Source organism: Nerophis lumbriciformis, linkage group LG17 (genome assembly GCF_033978685.3).
Source record: "Nerophis lumbriciformis linkage group LG17, RoL_Nlum_v2.1, whole genome shotgun sequence".
In the NCBI taxonomy this organism is placed as follows: Eukaryota; Metazoa; Chordata; class Actinopteri; order Syngnathiformes; family Syngnathidae; genus Nerophis; species Nerophis lumbriciformis.
The window spans coordinates 1,001,006-1,026,324 of NC_084564.2; the positions used below are offsets into that span (position 1 = coordinate 1,001,006).

At 35.4% G+C, this 25,319-nt stretch overlaps 1 protein-coding gene across 1 annotated transcript in view; it reads left to right on the plus strand.

Moving 5' to 3' along the window:
• Positions 1–2,100: 2,100 nt before the first annotated feature.
• LOC133614892 (short transient receptor potential channel 7-like) overlaps positions 2,101–25,319 on the plus strand; it is a 37,764-nt gene continuing 14,545 nt past the window's right edge. Inside the window, exons 1-8 of the mRNA XM_061973256.1 lie at positions 2,101–2,665; positions 2,906–3,626; positions 16,220–16,796; positions 21,368–21,520; positions 21,581–21,745; positions 21,816–22,011; positions 22,073–22,285; positions 22,343–22,607. Coding sequence (XP_061829240.1) covers positions 2,101–2,665; positions 2,906–3,626; positions 16,220–16,796; positions 21,368–21,520; positions 21,581–21,745; positions 21,816–22,011; positions 22,073–22,285; positions 22,343–22,607 — 2,855 coding nt within the window. The remainder of the gene's footprint in view (positions 2,666–2,905; positions 3,627–16,219; positions 16,797–21,367; positions 21,521–21,580; positions 21,746–21,815; positions 22,012–22,072; positions 22,286–22,342; positions 22,608–25,319) is intronic.

The following is a 25,319-nucleotide window of genomic DNA, read 5'->3' on the forward strand; positions in this document are numbered from 1 at the left end:
CAGATATAAGAAATACTTTGATTATTTGAGTGAAATTCCTGCTAAAATATGTATTATGTTTTGTTATGCAATGAGAGGTCCAATTGCGCCATCTGCTGGTACCTAAAAGTCTGTAAATATGACAGCAAACCGGAAGCTGTTAGCTGACTTCCTGTCCTCTGCTAATGGTAAGCCACGGTCTGATATTGCTCTGCAAAGTATTATAAATGACACTAAAGCTAACGTGAATTTATTGTAAGATACACAGTTATTTAACAGCAGTTGAAATGCTATGTTGTGGAATTTTCGTTTTGAATTGGTTGTTGCCAGAGGTGGGTAGTAACGCGCTACATTTACTCCGTTACATCTACTTGAGTAACTTTTGGGATAAATTGTACTTCTAAGAGTAGTTTTAATGCAACATACTTTTACTTTTACTTAAGTATATTTATAGAGAAGGAACGCTACTTTTACTCCGCTACTTTTATCTACATTCAGCTCGCTACTCGCTACTAATTTTTATCGATCTGTTAATGCACGCTTTGTTTGTTTTGGTCTGTCAGACAGACCTTCAAAGTGCCTGCCTTACTGGTGACGTTTCACTTCGTTCCACCAATCAGATGCAGTCACTGGTGACGTTGGACCAATCAAACAGAGCCAGGTGGTCACATGACCTGACTTAAACAAGTGGAAAAACGTATTGGGGTGTTACCATTTAGTAGTCAATTGTACGGAATGTGTACTTCACTGTGCAATCGACTAATAAAAGTTCCAATCAATCAATCAAAAGTGTGAAGGAAAAAAGATACTTTATTTCAACCGTACATGCCGTCAAAAGCCTAAAGACTGATCGCACATGAGGACGTTCCTGTCTTCACAATAAAAGTGCCGCTCCATCGCGCCTGCGCTTTCAAAATAAGAGTCTCCGAAAGCCAGCGCAAACAAGCTAGCAAGCTACGGAGTTTGACGCCAATATATTTCTTGTAAAGTGTATAAAAACGAATATGGAAGCTGGACAAATAAGATGCCAAAAACCCACCACTTTCATGTGGTATTAGACAGAAAGGAGGAACTTTTCTTCTCCTCCATTTGAAAACGTGGACGTTATCATCACTACTGTCTGATTACAATCAATGCAAGTCATCAGAATCAGGTAATACATCAATTTATATTCTTGTCTTCATGAAAGAAAGGAATCTATATGTTAAACATGCTTGTATATTCATTAAAACACCTTTAACATGTAAACAAAAACAGCAAAATAAATACATATAAATGATATACTGTATATATCAATGTATATGTATGTATGTATATATATATATATATATATATATATATATATATATATGATATGAGTGTGTATGTTACTCATCAGTTACTCAGTACTTGAGTAGTTTTTTCACAACATACTTTTTACTTTTACTCAAGTAAATATTTGGGTGACTACTCCTTACTTTTACTTGAGTAATAAATCTTTAAAGTAACAATACTCTTACTTGAGTACAATTTCTGGCTACTCTACCCACCTCTGGTTGTTGCTCACGTCAGATGTATTACTATTTTGCACTGAAGTCGATATTATTTTCCCCCTGTAGACATCAAAACCAGCGGAGGTGCTAACCACATATTGTGTGTCTGATCACTCATTGCAGGTAATAATTGTTGCACTATGTGCGTTTTATGTGTCAAGACGTTGTATTTAAATTTGTTTTGTCCGCCATTTTAACATGGGAACAACGTGGTCTGTCATATTCGCTAGTCACCACTAGAGGGTGCTAAAAGTCCATTTAATTATTTGTGTCATGTCTTGTGTAGATCATTTGGTAAAATGACTGTTTTGTTGTTGTAATTTTCGAACACACCACCAGGGTGTGCACATCAGGGAATCAGTTATTACCACTCTCTCATGCAGTGCGTATGTAAAATTGCTGTCCTCCTGAAGTCTTTATTAAAGCCAAGTTATTCATGCAGCTCGACATGGTTCTTCCTACTGGTAACCACAAACAACAACATGGTGTCAGAGTAGTGGACAAACTTCTCGCCTGTGAGTACTTTTTGTACTAAAATTTGCCACCGGAGATTTTTTTTCCTGCCGTGCGGTGGACACGTTGATCCATAATGGCGGACGGGTTTCGTCGTCCAGACCCAGTCGTCTTCAACGACAATGTCGCGGAGAACTGGCGCATTTTTGAGCAAGAATATGACATTTTCATTGCTGCTGCTCACTCGGACAAGCCCGCGAAGATCCGCGCATACTTCCTATTAAACCTCGCTGGTCCAGAAGCGATCGAGAGGGAGCGCTCGTTTGCGTACGTGCCAGAGGTGCGTGCCGCCTGCGCGGGCGGTGCTATTCTCGCTCCTGCGGAGTCGCGGGAAGATCCCGAGTGCCTGAAGAGGAAGTTCAGAGAAATGTGCAATCCGCGAACGATCAAAACATTGGAAAGGCACAAGTTCCATTCGAGAATTCAAAAGCATGGGGAGAGCATGGAATCATTCATCAGTGATTTGAAGATTAAAGCCAAAACATGTCAATTTGGAGATCTAACTGATGAACTCATATGTGACAAAATTGTGTGTGGCATCACAAACGACTCTCTGAGAAAGACATTACTGAGGGACAGTGAATTGACTCTTGCCAAGGCAATCTCAATCTGCCGTATTCACGAAATGAAAGTGGATACAGGTGCTAAATGCAATGTAATGTCATTAAATACTTTCAATAGAGTAAACAGCAGCGTGAAACTCGCCAAACAAAACAAAAGCACAAATTGGGTTGCTTACGGAGGAGCCAAAATCGAGACACAAGGTGAAGCTACACTGACATGCTTTTTAAAGGCACAGCGCCACTTACTGACATTTTTCATAGTGGATAAAAATGTGACATCGCTGTTGGGCTTCCGTGCATGCCTGCGTATGGGGCTAGTCCAGTTGAGTCCCAATGTGCACCATGTCACCACAGAGAACACTGGAGAGTTCAGCGCACGGATCCTCACACAATACCAAGATATCTTCAGTGAAGAGCTCGGAGAACTACCAGTTGTTTACACAATGACAGTGGACCCCAATGTGCCGCCTGTTGTAAGGCCGGCCCACCGCATCCCCGTGGCGATGCAAGATTGTGTGAAAGCTGAACTTGAACGCATGGAACGCATAGGCGTTATTACTTCAGTCAGCGAACCAACAGATTGGGTGTCATCCATGGTCGCTGCGCACAAGAAAGGCAAATCAGAAATCAGATTATGCATCAACCCCAAAGATTTAAATGAAGCACTAAAACGGCCCCACCACCCCATGAGAAGTGTGGAGGAGGTAGCAGCACAAATGTCAGGTGCAACAGTGTTTTCGGTGCTAGACGCAAAAAATTCATTCTGGCAGATCCGCCTGGACAAGAAGTCCTCAATGAAGACAACATTCAGTACTCCTTTTGGACGTTACAGATTCTTTCGCATGCCTTTCGGTATTAACTCTGCAAGCGAGGTATTCCAGCGCACAATGGATCAACTCTTTGCTGGGTATCCATGCTCAGTCATTGTCGATGACATCATCATCGGAGGTCGTGATGTGGCGGAGCACGACGCCAACCTAAAAAAAGTGCTTGAACGTGTGAAGGAAATAAACCTCAAACTCAACCCGCAGAAATGCAAGTTTCGACTTGACCAAGTTTCACTTATCTGCTTTTGTTTTTTATGAAAGACTTTTAACTAAAAAGGGAAGGATGTAGATCATTTGGTAAAATGACTGTTTTGTTGTTGTAATTTTCGAACACACCACCAGGGTGTGCACATCAGGGAATCAGTTATTACCACTCTCTCATGCAGTGCGTATGTAAAATTGCTGTCCTCCTGAAGTCTTTATTAAAGCCAAGTTATTCATGCAGCTCGACATGGTTCTTCCTACTGGTAACCACAAACAACAACATCTTGTATTTTGTATTTTTCTATTTCATAAATATATATATTAAAAAAAGGATGATGTTCGTTAAAAAACAAGTTAAAATATGTTTTATTGAATTAATTGTAATACCAGTCAAGATAAAAGCAAGTTAAAATCAATCAATCAATCAATGTTTATTTATATAGCCCTAAATCACAAGTGTCTCAAAGGGCTGCACAAGCCACAACGACATCCTCGGTACAAAGCCCACATAAGGGCAAGGAAAAACTCACCCCAGTGGGACGTCGATGTGAATGACTATGAGAAACCTTGGAGAGGACCGCATATGTGGGTAACCCCCCCCCTCTAGGGGAGACCGAAAGCAATGGATGTCGAGTGGGTCTGACATAATATTGTGAGAGTCCAGTCCATAGTGGATCCAACATAATAGTAAGAGTAAGAGTCCAGTCCATAGTGGATCCAACATAATAGTAAGAGTCCAGTCCATAGTGGGGCCAGCAGGACACCGTCTCGAGCGGAGACGGGTCAGCAGTGCAGAGATGTTCCCAGCCGATGCACAGGCGAGCGGTCCACCCCGGGTCCCGACTCTGGACAGCCAGCACTTCATCCATGGCCACCGGACCTGGGCCCCCCCCCCCTCAAGGAAAGGGGGAGCAGAGGAGAAAAGAAAATAAACGGCAGATCAACTGGTCTAACAGGGGGGCTATTTAAAGGCTAGAGTATACAAATGAGTTTTAAGATGGGACTTAAATGCTTCTACTGAGGTAGCATCTCTAATTGTTACCGGGAGGGCATTCCATAGTACTGGAGCCCCAATAGAAAACGCTCTATAGCCCGCAGACTTTTTTTGGGCTCTGGGAATCACTAATACGCAGATTTCTCGCCGGGACATATGGTACAATGCAATCGCCAAGATAGGACGGAGCTAGACCGTGTAGTATTTTATACGTAAGTAGTAAAACCTTAAAGTCACTTCTTAAGTGCACAGGAAGCCAGTGCAGGTGAGCCAGTATAGGTATATATATATGTATATATGTATATACAGTATAGGCGTAATATGATCAAACTTTCTTGTTCTTGTCAAAAGTCTAGCAGCAGCATTTTGTACCAATTGTAATCTTTTAATGCTAGACATAGGGAGACCCGAAAATAATAGGTTACAGTAGTCGAGACGAGACGTAACGAACGCATGAATAATGATCTCAGCGTCGCTAGTGGATAAAATAGAACGAATTTTAGCGATATTACGGAGATGAAAGAAGGCCGTTTTAGTAACACTCTTAATGTGTGACTCAAAGGAGAGAGTTGGGTGGAAGATAATACCCAGATTCTTTACTGATTCGCCTTGTGTAATTGTTTGGTTGTCAAATGTTAAGGTGGTATTATTAAATAAATGTCGGTGTTTAGCAGGACCGATAATCAGCATTTCCGTTTTCTTGGCGTTGAGTTGCAAGAAGTTAGCGGACATCCATTGTTTAATTTCATTAAGACACGCCTCCAGCTGACTACAATCCGGCGTGTTGGTCAGCTTTAGGGGCATGTAGAGTTGGCTGTCATCAGCATAGCAATGAAAGCTAACACCGTATTTGCGTATGATGTCGCCTAGCGGCAGCATGTAAATACTAAAGAGTGCAGGGCCAAGAACCGAACCCTGAGGAACTCCGCACGTTACCTTAACATAGTCTGAGGTCACATTATTATGGGAGACGCATTGCATCCTGTCAGTAAGATAAGAGTTAAACCACGACAAAGCTAAGTCTGACATACCAATACGTGTTTTGATACGCTCTAATAAAATATTATGATCGACGGTATCGAAAGCAGCGCTAAGATGAAGAAGCAGCAACATAGATGACGCATCAGAATCCATCGTTAGCAGTAGATCATTAGTCATTTTTGCGAGGGCTGTCTCCGTAGAGTGATTTGCCCTGAAACCGGATTGAAAAGGTTCACAGAGATTGTTAGACACTAAGTGTTCATTTAGCTGCTGTGCCACAATTTTTTCGAGGATTTTCGAAATAAAGGGAAACCACTATACGATCACACACGTAAAAAAGTACACTGTTAAAAACCATTGTATTAAGTCACATCTGTAATTGCATTTCATGCAATTGTACAAATATGAAAATGTTATGTACTTGAGCAGACTTCCTGCACTCTAATGCTAATGACATCAAAACCAGCAGAGGTGCTAACCACATATTGCGTGTACGTGCGTTCTGATCACTCATTGCAGCCACCAGTAAAGAAGCACATCATCCAATCCAGCCTGTGTGTGGCTTCTTGGCGGGACGGCTACACAGCAGTTACATATGTAACACTGACAAGTATCTTCTTTATTTCCTGAGATGCACTTTATTCCTATAAAGTTTAAAAGTGGGGTGAAAGAAGACAAGTTGAGGGGCGGCATGGCGTAGTGGGTAGAGCGGCCGCGCCAGAAACCTGAGGGTTGCAGGTTCGCTCCCCGCCTTTTGACATCCAAATCACTGCCGTTGTGTCCTTGGGCAGGACACTTCACCCTTGCCCCCGGTGCCGCTCACACTGGTGAATGAATGATGAATGAATGATGAGTGGTGGTCGGAGGCAGGGCCGGCCCGTGGCATAGGCCGTATAGGCAAATGCTAAGGGTGCCGTCCATCAGGGGGCGCCACGCCAGTGCCACAAATGTTGGAGAAAAAAAAAAAGAAAAAAAAGTTGGTACTATTATTTCTAAATACAAAAAATAATCCCACGTTAATTAAAATGCAAAGTAAAGCCTATTTAATAGAAATATTATTTGTTACAACATTACGCCCCCCCCCTGCACGGTGCGCCCCCTCCCTTCCCGTAACATGACTCTTTTTGGACGTCACCACATCAAAAAATCAACACAAGATGTCAAAACGGCCAAAACTGTCAGGTGCCCAGGGAAGAAAAAAGAGAAAAGAAGAGGAGGAGAAACGAGAAAAGACAGAGGTAGCAGGTAGGTAACGTTAGCCTACATGAAATTATTTGTCTGTTACAGAATGTGATAGTAACCTGGCTTGTTAGCATTAAGCTAATGTTACATGATTCGGCAATTGCTAATCAATAAATAGCTAGTTCTGTTTTAACGTCGGGTTAATATTGTGGAGGGGGCTAAATTGTTATGGAAAATAATAATGTAACGTTAGGTAATTACAGTACTCCCACCTTACATTCCTCAGGGACATTTGTATTAGATCTTTTAAGCAGGTGTTTTTTGTTTACATTGTTATTGCCTTCTGGTTAGCTAATGTTTGCCCTGCAGGTAATAGTCACTTTTCCACCCCTTTATATATTAGGTATAGTTGTAAGTAAAAAAAAGGTCAAAGACAAAGCTATTCGGTTTCTTGTGAGTATATACCAGGGGTCAGCAACCCGCGGCTCCGGAGCCGCATGCGGCTCTTTGATCACTCTGATGCGGCTCAGCAGCTTACTTGCTGAACCCCCCAATTTTCCCGTGAGACTTCCGGATTTCAGTGCCTCGCAGAAAACACCCGGGATTAATAATCACCGATTTTCACCCTTACGGCTATAATAAGGGCGTGCCATGATGGTACAACATTTGGCGCCCTCTACAATCTGTATTAACAGCGTGCCAGTCCAACACTTGTTATACAATATACATCTTCTGCTTGCACACGTACATGACAGCAAGGCATACTTGGTCAACAACCACACAGGTCACACTGACGGTGGCGGTATAAAAAAACAAAACTTTAACACTCTTACTAATAATGCGCCACACTGTGGGGGGGGGGGGTGTATAATGTATCCCGGAAGAGTTAGGGCTGCATGGGATTCTGGGTATTTGTCCTGTTGTGTTTATGTTGTGTTACGGTGCAGATGTTCTCCCGAAATTTGTTTGTCATTCTTGTTTGGTGTGGGTTCACAGTGTGGCACATTATTAGTAAGAGTGTTAAAGTTTTGTTTTTTTATACCGCCACCGTCAGTGTGACCTGTGTGGTTGTTGACCAAGTATGCCTTGCTGTTACCTACGTGACCAAGCGGAAGCCCCATACAACATGTGGCTGATCAGGCACGCTGGGTGTCGTGGGTGCTATATACTGTACCATCACGGCATGCATGACGCTGACAAGCGCCATTCATTTAAAACCCGCGTGCCGCACCAGCTTTCAAATTCCACCTGAAGGTGTGGGCAACGTGTCTGAGACCCCTGGTTTATACATAGCACAAAGCAAAAAAAAAAACTTTGTATGCAGTGTTATTTCATTTAAAATTTCAAAAACATTTTGCGGCTCCCATTGTTTTCTATAATTTGTGAAACTGGTCAAAATGGCTCTTTGACTGGTAAAGGTTGCCGACCCCTGGTATATACACTTCACTGCCGATGTGGGGGGGCGCCACCTAAAATCTTGCCTAGGGCGCCTGATTGGTTAGGGCCGGGCCTGGTCGGAGGGGACGTAGGCGCAAATTGGCAGCCACGCTTCCGTCAGTCTACCCCAGGGCAGCTGTGGCTACAAATGTAGCTTACCACCACTAGGTGTGAATGAATGATGGGTTTCCACTTCTCTGTGAGCGCTTTGAGTGTCTAATAATAGAAAAGCGCGATATAAAATCTAAACTATTATTATTATTAAGTTGGAGTTGCCATGTAGGAATAGGCTTCATATTTCATCATTTACCAAGCATCAACTTTTTTGTAGTCTACTTTACATTTAAAATATATCTCAAAGTGCTGAAGGGAATATTATTGATATATATATATAAATGGTGCATGTTGTGGGCAATGAGAGGTTAAAAAGTGACAGGCAGTGTGACGTCACAGAAGGAGGTGTCATGTCCACTTCAAGGTGTTGTGTGCACAGCAGGTGTTGTCTGACATCAACAACCTGCAGTGATTCTTCTTGTCTCTTCATGTGAGTATATATTCATTGCTGCATGTGTGTACTTATGTTGTTTTATGACTGCTTCACAAGAATAGTATTTACAGTATAAATATTGAAGAACATAAATATTAATTGATTGATTGATAAGTTTATTGACATGTTAAAGAATGTAATCCATGTAATGCTTTAAAAAGGCACATGGATGGCACAAAAAGCCAAAAGGCTTCTTTCCGTTGTGGTCCATTAATATTCATCACATTTGATACATTCAATAATAAAAAGATACATAACCTGTAACATGTATATAAAAAATGGATAAATGATGTACATATACACAGTATACATGTCAGGTGATTTGAAAAACAATATATACAAAAACACTTATGTACATGACTATGCACATGTTGACTCCGAGAGTGTGCAAAACAGAATGAGAAAATATATATACACTATAACCACGTATAAATATATATATACACTATAACCACATATAAATATATATATACACTATAACCACATATATATATATATATATATATATATATATATATATATATATATATATATATATATATATATATATACACACACACACACTATAACACATATAAATATATATATATATATATACACACACTATAACCACATATAAATATATATATATACACTATAACCACATATAAATATATATACACTATAACCACATATAAATATATATACACTATAACCACATATAAATATATATACACTATAACCACATATAAATATATATAAACCACATATAAATATATATATAGATTATAACCATATATAAATATTTATACACTATAACCACATATAAATATATATATATATATATATATATATATATAGACTATAACCACATATAAATACATGTACACTATAACCACATATAAATATATATACACTATAACCACATATAAATATATATATACACTATAACCACATATAAATATATATATAGATTATAACCACATATAAATATATATAAACCACATATAAATATATATATAGACTATAACCACATATAAATATATATATAGACTATAACCACATATAAATATATACAAACCACATATAAATATATATACACTACAACCACATATAAATATATATACACTATAACCACATATAAATATATATACATTATAACCACATATAAATATATATACACTATAACCACATATAAATATATATAAACCACATATAAATATATATATAGATTATAACCACATATAGATATAGATATATATATATACACTATAACCACATATAAACATATATAAACCACATATAAATATATATATACATTATAACCACATATAGATATATATATATATACACTATAACCACATATAAATATATATAAACCACATATAAATATATATATAGACTATAACCACATATAAATATATATAAACCACATATAAATATATATACACTACAACCACATATAAATATATATACACTATAACCACATATAAATATATATACACTATAACCACATATAAATATATATACATTATAACCACATATAAATATATATACACTATAACCACATATAAATATATATAAACCACATATAAATATATATATAGATTATAACCACATATAGATGTATATATATATACACTATAACCACATATAAACATATATAAACCACATATAAATATATATATAGATTATAACCACATATAGATATATATATATACACTATAACCACATATAAATATATATAAACCACATATAAATATATATATAGACTATAACCACATATAAATATATATACACTACAACCACATATAAATATATATACACTATAACCACATGTAAATATATATACACTATAACCACATGTAAATATATATACACTATAACCACATATAAATATATATATATATATATATACACTATAACCACATGTAAATATATATACACTATAACCACATATAAATATATATACACTATAACCACATATAAATATATATATATATATACACTATAACACATGTAAATATACTGTATACACACTATAACCACATATAAATATATATACACTATAACCACATATAAATATATATATATATACACTATAACCACATGTAAATATACTGTATACACACTATAACCACATATAAATATATATACACTATAACCACATATAAATATATATAAGCCACATATGAATATATATAAACCACATATAAATATATATATAGACTATAACACATAAATATATATATACACTATAACCACATATAAATATATATATACTATAACTACATATAAATATATATACACTATATCAATCAATCTATCAATGTTTGTTTATATAGCCCTAAATCACAAGTGTCTCAAAGGGCTGCACAAGCCACAACGACATCCTCGGTACAGAGCCCACATCAGGGCAAGGAAAAACTCACAACCCAGTGGGATGTCAAAATGAATGACTATGAGAAACCTTGGAGAGGACTGCAAATGTGGGCGTAACTTATATAAACGCATCTATAGATTGTAACTTATATAATAAGCACATATATAGATTGTAACTAATAAAAGCACATATATAGATTGTAACTTATATAAACGCATCAATAGATGGTCACTTATATAAACACAACAGGACAATGACCCCAAACACACGTCAAAAGTGGTAAAGGAATGGCTAAATCAGGCTAGAATGAAGGTTTTAGAATGGCCTTCCCAAAGTCCTGACTTAAAGGTGTGGACAATGCTGAAGAAACAAGTCCATGTCAGAAAAGCAACACATTTAGCTGAACTGCAGCAATTTTGTGGTCGAAAATTCAAGCAGAAGCTTGTGGATGGCTACCAAAAGTGCCTTCAGGCAGGACGGAGCTGCGTGAAAAAAGCCACCCGGCCTCTTCGCGTAAACTTACCTTAACCACTCGCTCATCTTTTCTTCATCCATCCATCCCTTCGAGTTAGCTTTTATGATGACGCCGGCTGGAAAGGTCTCTTTTGGCAAGGTCTTCCTTTTGAATATCACCATGGGTGGAAGTTTCTGGCCATTAGCATGGCAAGCTAGAACCACAGTGAAGGATGACTTCTCATTCCCTGTGGTGCGAATATTCACCGTACGTGCTCCCGTTGTATCCACAGTGCGGTTCACAGGAATATCAAAAGTCAGTGGAACCTCGTCCATGTTGATAATGTTCTCTGGCCGGATCTTTTTTTCAGCTATCTTGTTTTTACAATATGCACGGAAAGTAGCCAGCTTTTCTTGAAAGTCTTTAGGCAGTTGCTGTGAAATAGTAGTCCGTGTGCGGATGGAGAGATTGCGTCTTTTCATGAACCGGAAACCTGTCGCTTAGTAGGAGCCATTTTGTGGTCTTTACAGATGTAAACACACAAAGGAAATGAAACGTAATATCCGCGCGCTTCTTCTTCTTCTACGGGGGCAAGTGGTTGCTTACAGTAGAAGAAGAAGCGCTTCCTGTTCTATGGGGGCGGGTGCTTACCTTGGCGGTTGCTTGCGTAGAAGAAGAAGCACTTCCTCTTCTATGGGGAAAAAAGATGGCGGCTGTTTACCGTAGTTGCGAGACCGAAACTTTATGAAAATGAATCTTAATATTAATCCATATATAAAGCGCACCGGGTTATAAGCCGCACTGTCAGCTTTTGAGTAAATTTGTGGTTTTTAGGTGCGGCTAATAGTGCGGAAAATACGGTACACTTTTGACCACCACTGTGTATATGTGTATATATATATATATATATATATATATATATATATATATATATATATATATATATATATATATATATATATATATATATATATATATATATATATACACGTGTATAAACATGTATATACTTGTATAAACATGTATATATTTGTATAAACATGTATCTATATATAGTAAGTGCAAGGTGAAGAGTGTGTGAAGGACAGATGATTAGACTGTAGGTGTCGTCCTTCATGGGGAGAAAGTCATAACTCCCAGCAGCTGTCACGTCTCTGCAACAACATCAACACCACGTTCCTGATTTTTGAAATGAAAACAACACACTAAGCTACTGTCTACTATTCACATCAATATTGTTGCTGTGTACTTGTCCAACTTCATTTGTCACCTTCAAAACCATAACATTGAGTGGCAAATATTAGCATTACTAGCATAGCTATGCAAGCTACATGCTAACATTACATTTTAACATCAGGCCAAGTTAGCATTGCTAGCATAGCTATGCAAGCTACATGCTAATATTACATTTTAACATCGGGCTAAGTTAGCATTACTAGCATAGCTATGCAAGCTACATGCGAACATAACATTTTAACATCATGCTAGGTTAGCAACATTAGCATAGCTTTGTGAGCTACATGCTAACTTTACATTTTAACATCAGCTATGTTAGCAACATTAGCAAAGTTATTTATGCGAGCTACATGCTAACATTACATTTTAACATCAGGCTCAGTTGGCATTACTAGCATAGCTATGCAAGCTACATGCTAACATTACATTTTAACATCAGGCTCAGTTAGCAACATTAGCATAGCTAACATTCCCTTTCAACATCATGCTAGGTTAGCATTATTAGCATAGCTATGCAAGCTACATGCTAATATTACATTTTAACATCAGGCCAAGTTAGCTTTGCTAGCATAGCTATGCAAGCTACATGCGAACATTACATTTTAACATCATGCTAGGTTAGCAACATTAGCATAGCTTTGTGAGCTACATGCTAACTTTACATTTTAACATCAGCTATGTTAGCAACATTAGCAAAGTTATTTATGCGAGCTACATGCTAACATTACATTTAAACATCAGGCTCAGTTGGCATTACTAGCATAGCTATGCAAGCTACATGCTAACATTACATTTTAACATCGGGCTAAGTTAGCATTACTAGCATAGCTATGCAAGCTACATGCGAACATTACATTTTAACATCATGCTAGGTTAGCAACATGCTAACTTTACATTTTAACATCATGCTAGGTTAGCAACATGCTAACTTTACATTTTAACATCAGCTATGTTAGCAACATTAGCAAAGTTATTTATGCGAGCTACATGCTAACATTACATTTTAACATCAGGCTCAGTTGGCATTACTAGCATAGCTATGCAAGCTACATGCTAACATTACATTTTAACATCAGGCCAAGTTAGCATTACTAGCATAGCTATGCAAGCTACATGCTAACATTACATTTTAACATCAGGCTCAGTTAGCAACATTAGCATAGCTATGCAAGCTACATGCTAACATTACATTTGAACATCAGCTATGTTAGCAACATTAGCAAAGTTATTTATGCGAGCTACATGCTAGCATTACATTTTAATATCAGGCTCAGTTGGCATTACTAGCATAGCTATGCAAGCTACATGCGAACATTACATTTTAACATCAGGCTCAGTTAGCAACATTAGCATAGCTAACATTCCCTTTCAACATCATGCTAGGTTAGCATTATTAGCATAGCTATGCAAGCTACATGCTAATATTACATTTTAACATCGGGCTAAGTTAGCATTACTAGCATAGCTATGCAAGCTACATGCGAACATTACATTTTAACATCATGCTAGGTTAGCAACATGCTAACTTTACATCTTAACATCATGCTAGGTTAGCAACATGCTAACTTTACATTTTAACATCATGCTAGGTTAGCAACAAGCTAACTTTACATTTTAACATCAGCTATGTTAGCAACATTAGCAAAGTTATTTATGCGAGCTACATGCTAGCATTACATTTTAACATCAGGCTCAGTTGGCATTACTAGCATAGCTATGCAAGCTACATGCTAACATTACATTTTAACATCAGGCTCAGTTAGCAACATTGGCATAGCTAACATTCCCTTTCAACATCATGCTAGGTTAGCATTACTAGCATAGCTATGCAAGCTACATGCTAACATTACATTTTAACATCAGGCCAAGTTAGCATTACTAGCATAGCTATGCAAGCTACATGCAAACATTACATTTTAACATCATGCTAGGTTAGCAAAACATGCTAACTTTACATTTTAACATCAGCTATGTTAGCAACATTAGCAAAGTTATTTATGCGAGCTACATGCTAACATTACATTTTAACATCAGGCTCAGTTGGCATTACTAGCATAGCTATGCAAGCTACATGCTAACATTACATTTTAACATCAGGCTCAGTTAGCAACATTAGCATAGCTAACATTCCCTTTCAACATCATGCTAGGTTAGCATTATTAGCATAGCTATGCAAGCTACATGCTAATATTACATTTTAACATCGGGCTAAGTTAGCATTACTAGCATAGCTATGCAAGCTACATGCTAACATTACATTTTAACATCAGGCTCAGTTAGCAACATTAGCATAAGCTATGCAAGCTACATGCTAACATTCCCTTTCAACATCATGCTAGGTTAGCATTACTAGCATAGCTATGCAAGCTACCTGCTAACATTACATTTTAACATCGGGCTAAGTTAGCATTACTAGCATAGCAATGCAAGCTACATGCTAACATTACATTTTAACATCAGGCCAAGTTAGCATTACTAGCATACCTATGCAAGCTACATGCTAACATTACATTTTAACATCAGTCTAAGTTACCATTACTAGCATAGCTATGCAAGCTACGTGCTAACATTCCCTTTCAACATCATGCTAGGTTAGCATTACTAGCATGGCTATGCAAGCTACATGCTAACATTACATTTTAACATCAGGCTAAGTTAGCATTACTAGCATAGCAATGCAAGCTACATGCTAACATTCCCTTTCAACATTATGCTAGGTTAGTATTACTAGCATGGCTATGCAAGCTACATGCTAACATTACATTTTAACATCAGGCCATGTTAGCATTACTAGCATAGCTATACCAGCTACATGCTAACATTACCTTTCAATATCATGCTAGGTTAGCATTACTAGCGTAGCTATGCAAGCTACATGCAAACATTACATTTTAACATCAGGCCATGTTAGCATTACTAGCATAGCTATGCCAGCTACATGCTAACATTACCTTTCAACATCAGGACAAGTTAGCATTACTAGCATAGCTATGGAAGCTATATGCTAACATTCCCTTTCAACATCATGCTAGGTTAGCAACATCAGCATAGCTATGCGAGCTACATGCTAACATTGCATTTTATCATCATGCTCAGTTAGCAACATTAGCATAGCTATGCGAGCTACATACTAACATTACATTTTATCATCATGCTAGGTTAGCAACATTAGCATAGCTATGCAAGCTACATGCTAACATTACATTTTAACATCATGCTCAGTTAGCAACATTAGCATAGCTATGCGAGCTACATGCTAACATTACATTTTATCATCATGCTAGGTTAGCAACATTAGCATAGCTATGCGAGCTACATGCTAACATTACATTTTATCATCATGCTAGGTTAGCAACATTAGCATAGCTATGCGAGCTACATGCTAACATTATATTCACTGGTGTCCAGGTGGTGCAGTGAGGGCGGAGCCATCATGATGCAGCAGGACCCGTCCAAACCTTTGAGACCTGCAACCCGGCAGGGGTCCGCCCTTATGTGCCCCGCCTACTCCAGCCTCTCCGTGAGCGAGGAGGTCTTCCTGGAGGAGGTGGTGCGCGCCAACGTTCCTCTGCTGAGGCGCATGCTGGTGGAGCCGCCCCACCTCCACGCCGACCTGGCGGACCAGAATGCTTTGCAGCTGGAGGTCACCAAGCTCCTCCTGGAGAAGAAGGAGCTGATGAGTCAGGTGGACTTGGACCTCTTGTCCCGTGACATCATCCTGGCTTCTCAGCGCCACGACTACCAGATGGTCCACCTGCTTCTGGCCAGGGGGGCCCGGATCCAGCGCCCGCACCCCCACCTGTGCCAGTGCAGCACCTGTGGCCAGCACCTGGACCCCTTCACACACTCGCTGTCCCGCATCCACGCCTACCAAGGTCTCGCCAGTCCGGCTTACCTGGCCCTGTCCCACCCAGACCCTGTCATGGCGGCGCTGGACCTGATCCAGCAGCTGGCGCTCTTGGCCCACACCGAGGTGGAGCTTAAGGTCAGACTTTTTCTACCTTTTCCTCTAATTACTGACAAAAGTACACACACTTTTACTCACGCAGGTAAACAAACATATTTGCAAGTTAAAAAAAAAAAATTATTCAATTAAAAAAGCGATTTGCAGATAAAACAACTATTTTCTTCTGTTAAAAACAAATATTTGACAGTCAAAAAATGTTTTCTTAAGGATAAAAACATCTTTCTTCAATTATAAAAAATATTTTAATTAAATTTTTTTTTTTTGCAAATATAAAACAAATTTATGCAAGTAAAATAAATCATTCACAAGTTTAAAAAAAAACACGTTTCAACAAGTAACAAAACAATTTGCTAATAAAAAATAATAAATCTGCAATTAAAATCAAATAATTCATAAGTTAAAAAAACTATTTTATGCATTTAAAAAAAATAGCGGAGTAAAAAAAACATTTTTTGCAAGTAAAAAAATATTTGCATGTATAATTTTTTTTCTTCAATTATAAAAAATATTTTCAAAACATTTTTTTTTCTTTTATTAAAAAAAAATATTTCCAATTATAAACAATTTGCAAGTAAAAAATATTCCATCCATCCATCCATCTTCTTCCGCTTATCCGAGGTCGGGTCGCGGGGGCAGCAGCCTAAGCAGGGAAGCCCAGACTTCCCTCTCCCCAGCCACTTCGTCCAGCTCCTCCCGGGGGATCCCGAGGCGTTCCCAGGCCAGCTGGGAGACATAGTCTTCCCAACGTGTCCTGGGTCTTCCCCGTGGCCTCCTACCGGTCGGACGTGCCCTAAACACCTCCCGAGGGAGGCGATCGGGTGGCATCCTGACCAGATGCCCGAACCACCTCATCTGGCTCCTCTCCATGTGGAGGAGCAGCGGCTTTACTTTGAGCTCCCCCCGGATGACAGAGCTTCTCACCCTATCTCTAAGGGAGAGCCCCGCCACCCAGCGGAGGAAACTCATTTGGGCCGCTTGTACCCGTGATCTTGTCCTTTCGGTCATAACCCAAAGCTCATGACCATAGGTGAGGATGGGAACGTAGATCGACCGGTAAATTGAGAGCTTTGCCTTCCGGCTCAGCTCCTTCTTCACCACAACGGATCGATACAGCGTCCGCATTAAAAATAGAAAAAATGATTTTCAAGGTAAAAAAAAATTTTAAGGTAAAAAAAATTTTTCAAGGTAAAAAATGATTTTCAAGGTAAAAAATGATTTTCAAGGTAAAAAAAAATTTTAAGGTAAAAAAAAATTTTCAAGGTAAAAAATGATTTTCAAGGTAAAAAAATATTTTCAAGGTAAAATTTTTTTTTCAAGGTAACATTTTTTTTTCAAGGTTAAAAATGATTTTCAAGGTAAAAAATGATTTTCAAGGTAAAAAAAAATGTTCAAGTTAAAAAAAAATGTTCAAGGTAAAAAATGATTTTCAAGGTAAAAGATGATTTTCAAAGAAAAAAAATATTTTCAAGGTAAAAAAAATTTTTCAAGGTAAAATTTTTTTTTGTAGGTCAAAATGATTTTCAAGGTAAAAAATGATTTTCAAGGTAAAAAAAAATTTTAAGGTAAAAAAAAATGTTCAAGGTTAAAAATGATTTTCAAGGTAAAAAATGATTTTCAAAGAACAAAATGATTTTCAAGGTAAAAAAATTTTTCAAGGTAAAATTTTTTTTTCAAGGTAAAAAAAATTTTCAAGGTAACATTTTTTTTTTCAAGGTAAAAAAATTTTTCAAGGTTAAATTTTTTTTTCAAGGTAAAAATTTTTTTCAAGGTTAAATTTTTTTTTCAAGGTAAAAAATGATTTTCAAGGTAAAAAATGATTTTCAAGGTAAAAAATGATTTTCAAGGTAAAAAAATTTTTCAAGGTAAAATTTTTTTTTTCAAGGTTAAAAATGATTTTCAAGGTAAAAAATGATTTTCAAATAACAAAATGATTTTCAAGGTAAAAAAAATTTTTCAAGGTAAAAAATTTTTTTCAAGGTAAAAAATGATTTTCAAGGTAAAAATGATTTTCAAGGTAAAAAATGATTTTCAAGGAAAAAAACGATTTTCAAGGAAAAAAACGATTTTCAAGGTTAAAAATGATTTTCAAGGTAAAAAAAAATTTTCAAGGTAAATTTTTTTTTTCAAGGTTAAAAAAAATTTTCAAGGTAAATTTTTTTTTTCAAGGTTAAAAATAATTTTCAAGATAAAAAAAAATTTCAAGGTAAAACATTTTTTTTAAGGTTAAAATACATTTTCAAAGTTGAAAATGATTTTCAAGGTAAAAAAAATTTTTCAAGGTAAACATTTCTTTTCAAGGTAAAAAATGATTTTCAAGGTTAAAAATGATTTTCAAGGTAAAAAATGATTTTCAAGGTAAAAAAAAATTTTTAGGTAAAAAAAATTTTTAGGTAAAAAAAATTTTTCAAGGTAAATTTTTTTTTTCAAGGTAAAAAATGATTTTCAAGGTAAAAATGATTTTCAAGGTAAAAAATTATTTTCAAGGAAAAAAACGATTTTCAAGGTAAAAAAAATGTTTAAGGGAAAAAAAAAATTTCAAGGTAAATTTATTTTTTTTTCATGGTAAAAAATGATTTTCAAGGTAAAAAATGATTTTCAAGGTAAAAAAAAATTTTCAAGGTAAAAATTTTTTTTCAAGGTTAAAAATGATTTTCAAGGTAAAAAATGATTTTCAATGTAAAAAAAAATTTTCAAGGTAAAATTTTTTTTTCAAGGTAAAAAATGATTTTCTAAGAAAAAAATGATTTTCAAGGTAAAAATGATTTTCAAGGTAAAAATTTATTTTCAAGGAAAAAAACGATTTTCAAGGTAAAAAAAAATGTTTAAGGGAAAAAAAAATTTTCAAGGTAAAAATGATTTTCAAGGTAAAAAATTATTTTCAAGGAAAAAAACGATTTTCAAGGTAAAAAAAATGTTTAAGGGGAAAAAAAATTTTTCAAGGTAAAATTTTTTTTTTTCAAGGTAAAAAATGATTTTCAAGGTAAAAAATGATTTTCAAGGTAAAAACAATTTTCAAGGTAAAAATTATTTTTTAAGGTTAAAAAAAATTTTCAAAGTTGAAAATAATTTTCAAGGTAAAAAAAAATGTTCAAGGTAAACATTTCTTTTCAAGGTAAAAAATGATTTTCAAGGTAAAAAATGATTTTCAAGGTAAAAATGATTTTCAAGGTAAAAAATGATTTTCAAGGAAAAAAACGATTTTCAAGGTAAAAAAAATGTTTAAGGGAAAAAAAAATTTTCAAGGTAAATTTATTTTTTTTTCATGGTAAAAAATGATTTTCAAGGTAAAAAATGATTTTCAAGGTAAAAAAAAATTTTCAAGGTAAAATTTTTTTTTCAAGGTTAAAAATGATTTTCAAGGTAAAAATTATTTTTTAAGGTTAAAAAAAATTTTCAAAGTTGAAAATAATTTTCAAGGTAAAAAAAAATGTTCAAGGTAAACATTTCTTTTCAAGGTAAAAAATGATTTTCAAGGTAAAAAATGATTTTCAAGGTAAAAATGATTTTCAAGGTAAAAAATGATTTTCAAGGAAAAAAACGATTTTCAAGGTAAAAAAAATGTTTAAGGGAAAAAAAAATTTTCAAGGTAAATTTATTTTTTTTTCATGGTAAAAAATGATTTTCAAGGTAAAAAATGATTTTCAAGGTAAAAAAAAATTTTCAAGGTAAAATTTTTTTTTCAAGGTTAAAAATGATTTTCAAGGTAAAAAATGATTTTCAATGTAAAAAAAAATTTTCAAGGTAAAATTTTTTTTTCAAGGTAAAAAATGATTTTCAAAGAAAAAAATGATTTTCAACGTAAAAATGATTTTCAAGGTAAAAATTTATTTTCAAGGAAAAAAACGATTTTCAAGGTAAAAAAAATGTTTAAGGGAAAAAAAAAATTTCAAGGTAAAAATGATTTTCAAGGTAAAAAATTATTTTCAAGGAAAAAAACGATTTTCAAGGTAAAAAAAATGTTTAAGGGGAAAAAAAATGTTCAAGGTAAATTTTTTTTTTTTTCAAGGTAAAAAATGATTTTCAAGGTAAAAAATGTTTTCAAGGTAAAAAAAATTTTCAAGGTAAAAAATTTTTTTCAAGGTTAAAAATGATTTTCAAGGTAAAAAATGATTTTCAATGTAAAAAAAAATTTTCAAGGTAAAAATTTTTTTTCAAGGTAAAAAATTATTTTCAAAGAAAAAAATGATTTTCAAGGTAAAAATTTTTTTTAAGGTAATAAAAATAGTCAACATTTTAATGAAAATCATTTAATTTTGCAAGTATAGAAAGTATTTTCTGCAAGTATAAGAAGTATCTTCTGCAAGTTTAGGAAGTATCTTCTGCAAGTATAAGAAGTATCTTCGACAAGTATAAGAAGTATTTTCTACAAGTAAAAGAAGTATCTTTTCTTCAAGTATAAGAAGTATCTTTTGCAAGTATAGAAAGTATTTTCTGCAAGTATAAGAAGTATATTCTGCAAGTTTAGGAAGTATCTTTAGCAAGTATAAGAAGTATCTCCTGCAAGTATAAGAAGTATTAGAAGTATCTTCTGCAAGTGTAAAATTGGTCCGGTGGTCTTGTGGCTGGTGAGCTGAGATGTTCCTCCACAGAAGGACTACCAGAACCTGTGGTCCCAGTGCCAAGACTTCCTGGTGGCCCTGCTGGACCTGTGTCAGACCACGGAGGAGGTCCAGGCCGTGGTACACGGTCCCTCTCAGGACCTCAGCAGGTTGAAACTGGCCCTCAAGTACCAAGTCAAGAAGGTGCGTCAGGTCTCCTTTCCAGGTCTCCAGTCCATGTTTGAAGATGTTTCTCTCTCTCAGTTCCTGGCCCACCCCAACTGTCAGCAGCAGCTCTTGTCCATCTGGTACCAGAACTGGTCTGGACTCCGCCAGCAGACCACGGCGGTGAAGGTCCTGCTGGTTCTGGGGGTCTCCTTGGGCTTGCCTCTTCTGGCCTTGGTGTCCTGGATTGCACCGTCCAGCAAGGTCAGCGTGAAGGTTCTGCTGCTGCACACTTGGACCTTCTTGGAGACCTTTTCTGGTGCTTCTCCTGCAGTTAGGCAAGATCCTGTGTGGACCTTTCCTGAGGTTTGTGGCCCACGCCGCCTCCTTTGTGGTCTTCCTGTGCCTGCTGGTCCTGAACGCGGCCGAGCGCCTCCAGGTGGCGCCCAACACCAGCACCTCACAGCTGCTTCGCATGAAGACCACTCCCTTCACCTGGGTGGAGGTCTTCATCATCACATGGGTTCTAGGTGCGATCCAGGTCCAGCACGGGCACCTCAGTTCCTCATGTTGGTGTTTTGATGTCTCCAGGGAAGATCTGGGAAGACTGCAAGAAGGTTTGGTCCCAGGACCTCAGGGAGTACGTCTCAGAACCTTGGAACCTTCTGGACTTCACCATGGTGGCCCTCTTCACCAGCTCCTTCACGGCTCGACTGATGGCCTTCTGGCACGCGTACGCCGCCCAGCGCTACGTGGACCAGCACCACACCCACCTGCCCTCCCACATCCAGTACTTCCAGCTGGGTAAGTCCAAACATCTCCTGTCCTAACCTGAGACCTGAGTCCAGTTCTCGTCTTCAGCTCGGGCCGACTGGGCGCCGTCGGACCCGCAGCTCATTTCCGAGGGCCTTTATGCCGTGGCCGTGGTGCTGAGCTTCTGGCGCGTGGCCTACGTCCTGCCCGCCAACCATAACTTTGGACCCCTGCAGGTTTCTCTGGGGAGAACTTTGAAGGACATTTTCAAGTTCCTGGTGATCTTCATCACCGTGTTTGTGGCCTTCATGGTGGGACTCTTCAACCTGTACTCCAACTACCTGGGCGCCAAGCACAACCCGGCCTTCACCACGTGAGTCCTTCAGGTCTTGAAGGGGAAGTGCTCTTATTCACAATCCTTCTGTAAGACAGGAACATTCTAACTCCTCAAATATGGCAAGTAAGAGGTGGCTAACACTATTGCACTCATTAAAAACACCAGCAATACTCCATTTACATGTGGTGACCTGAATATTAACAAGTACTGGTCATATTGTTATTATAAGTGCTGACGCAGACAGACTATTTTAGTAAAAAATACATTTGCATATATTAAAATAATTTACTTCAATTAAAAAAAAAAATGCAAGTATAAAAGTTTTTTTTTTTTTAATTATTGGCATGTATAAAAAGAAATTTCTAAATGTAAAAAATGTGTATTCAATAAAAAATATAATTCCAAGTATAAAAACAATTTTATTCAATTAAAAAAATAATATCAAGTATAAAAAATATTTTATTCAATAAAAAAATGATTGCCACATATAAAAATACATTTATGCAAAATTATTCGTAGGTAAAAAAAAACCACAAAAAAAACCCATCTGCAAATAAAAATAAACAATGTATAAGTAAAAAAACAATTGTATGCTTTTAAAAAAAGATTGCCTTCTGTAAGACAAGAACAGGTTATGCATTCTAGGTCGTCAAATATGGCAAGTAAGAGGTGGCTAACAATGCAGCTAACAGGAGTACACTATTGTACTCATTAAAAACACCAGCAATACTCCATTTACATGTGGTGACCTGAATATTAACAAGTACTGGTCATATTGTTATTATAAGTGCTGACGCAGACAGACTATTTTAGTAAAAAATACATTTGCATATATTAAAATAATTTACTTCAATTAAAACAAAAAATGCAAGTATAAAAGTTTTTTTTTTTTAAATTATTGGCATGTATAAAAAGAAATTTCTAAATGTAAAAAATGTGTATTCAATTAAAAATATAATTCCAAGTATAAAAACAATTTTATTCAATTAAAAAAATAATATCAAGTATAAAAAATATTTTATTCAATAAAAAAATGATTGCCACATATAAAAATACATGTATGCAAAATTATTCGTAGGTAAAAAAAAAAAAAGAAAAGAAACATCTGCAAATAAAAATAAACAATGTATAAGTAAAAAAACAATTGTATGCTTTTAAAAAAAGATTGCCTTCTGTAAGACAAGAACAGGTTATGCATTCTAAGTCGTCAAATATGGCAAGTAAGAGGTGGCTAACAATGCAGCTAACATGATTACACTATTGTACTCATTAAAAACACCAGCAATACTCCATTTACATGTGGTGACCTGAATATTAACAAGTACTGGTCATATTGTTATTATAAGTGCTGACGCAGACAGACTATTTTAGTAAAAAAATACATTTGCATATATTAAAACAATTTACTTCAATTAAAAAAAAAATGCAAGTATAAAAGTTTTGTTTTTTTAAATTATTGGCATGTATAAAAATAAATTTCTAAATGTAAAAAATTTGTATTCAATTAAAAATATAATTCCAAGTATAAAAACAATTGTATTCAATTAAAAAAATAATATCAAGTATAAAAAATATTTTATTCAATAAAAAAAGGATTGCCACATATAAAAATACATTTATGCAAAATTATTCGTAGGTAAAAAAACAACAACAACAAAAAAACATCTGCAAATAAAAATAAACAATGTATAAGTAAAAAAACAATTGTATGCTTTTAAAAAAAGATTGCCTTCTGTAAGACAAGAACAGGTTATGCATTCTAAGTCGTCAAATATGGCAAGTAAGAGGTGGCTAACAATGCAGCTAACAGGAGTACACTATTGTACTCATTAAAAACACCAGCAATACTCCATTTACATGTGGTGACCTGAATATTAACAAGTACTGGTCATATTGTTATTATAAGTGCTGACGCAGACAGACTATTTTAGTAAAAAATACATTTGCATATATTAAAACAATTTACTTCAATTAAAAAAAAAATGCAAGTATAAAAGTTTTTTTTTTTTTTAAATTATTGGCATGTATAAAAATAAATTTCTAAATGTAAAAAATTTGTATTCAATTAAAAATATAATTCCAATTAAAAAAATAATATCAAGTATAAAAAATATTTTATTCAATAAAAAAATGATTGCCACATATAAAAATACATGTATGCAAAATTATTCGTAGGTAAAAAAAACAAAAACAAAAAAACATCTGCAAATAAAAATAAACAATGTATAAGTAAAAAAAACAATTGTATGCTTTAAAAAAAAGATTGCCTTCTGTAAGACAAGAACAGGTTATGCATTCTAAGTCGTCAAATATGGCAAGTAAGAGGTGGCTAACAATGCAGCTAACAGGAGTACACTATTGTACTCATTAAAAACACCAACAATACTCCATTTACATGTGGTGACCTGAATATTAACAAGTACTGGTCATATTGTTATTATAAGTGCTGACGCAGACAGACTATTTTAGTAAAAAAATACATTTGCATATATTAAAACAATTTACTTCAATTTAAAAAAAAATGCAAGTATAAAAGGTTGTTTTTTTTTAATTATTGGCATGTATAAAAAGAAATTTCTAAATGTAAAAAATTTGTATTCAATTAAAAATATAATTCCAAGTATAAAAACAATTTTATTCAATTAAAAAAATAATATCAAGTATAAAAAATATTTTATTCAATAAAAAAATGATTGCCACATATAAAAATACATGTATGCAAAATTATTCGTAGGTAAAAAAAACAAA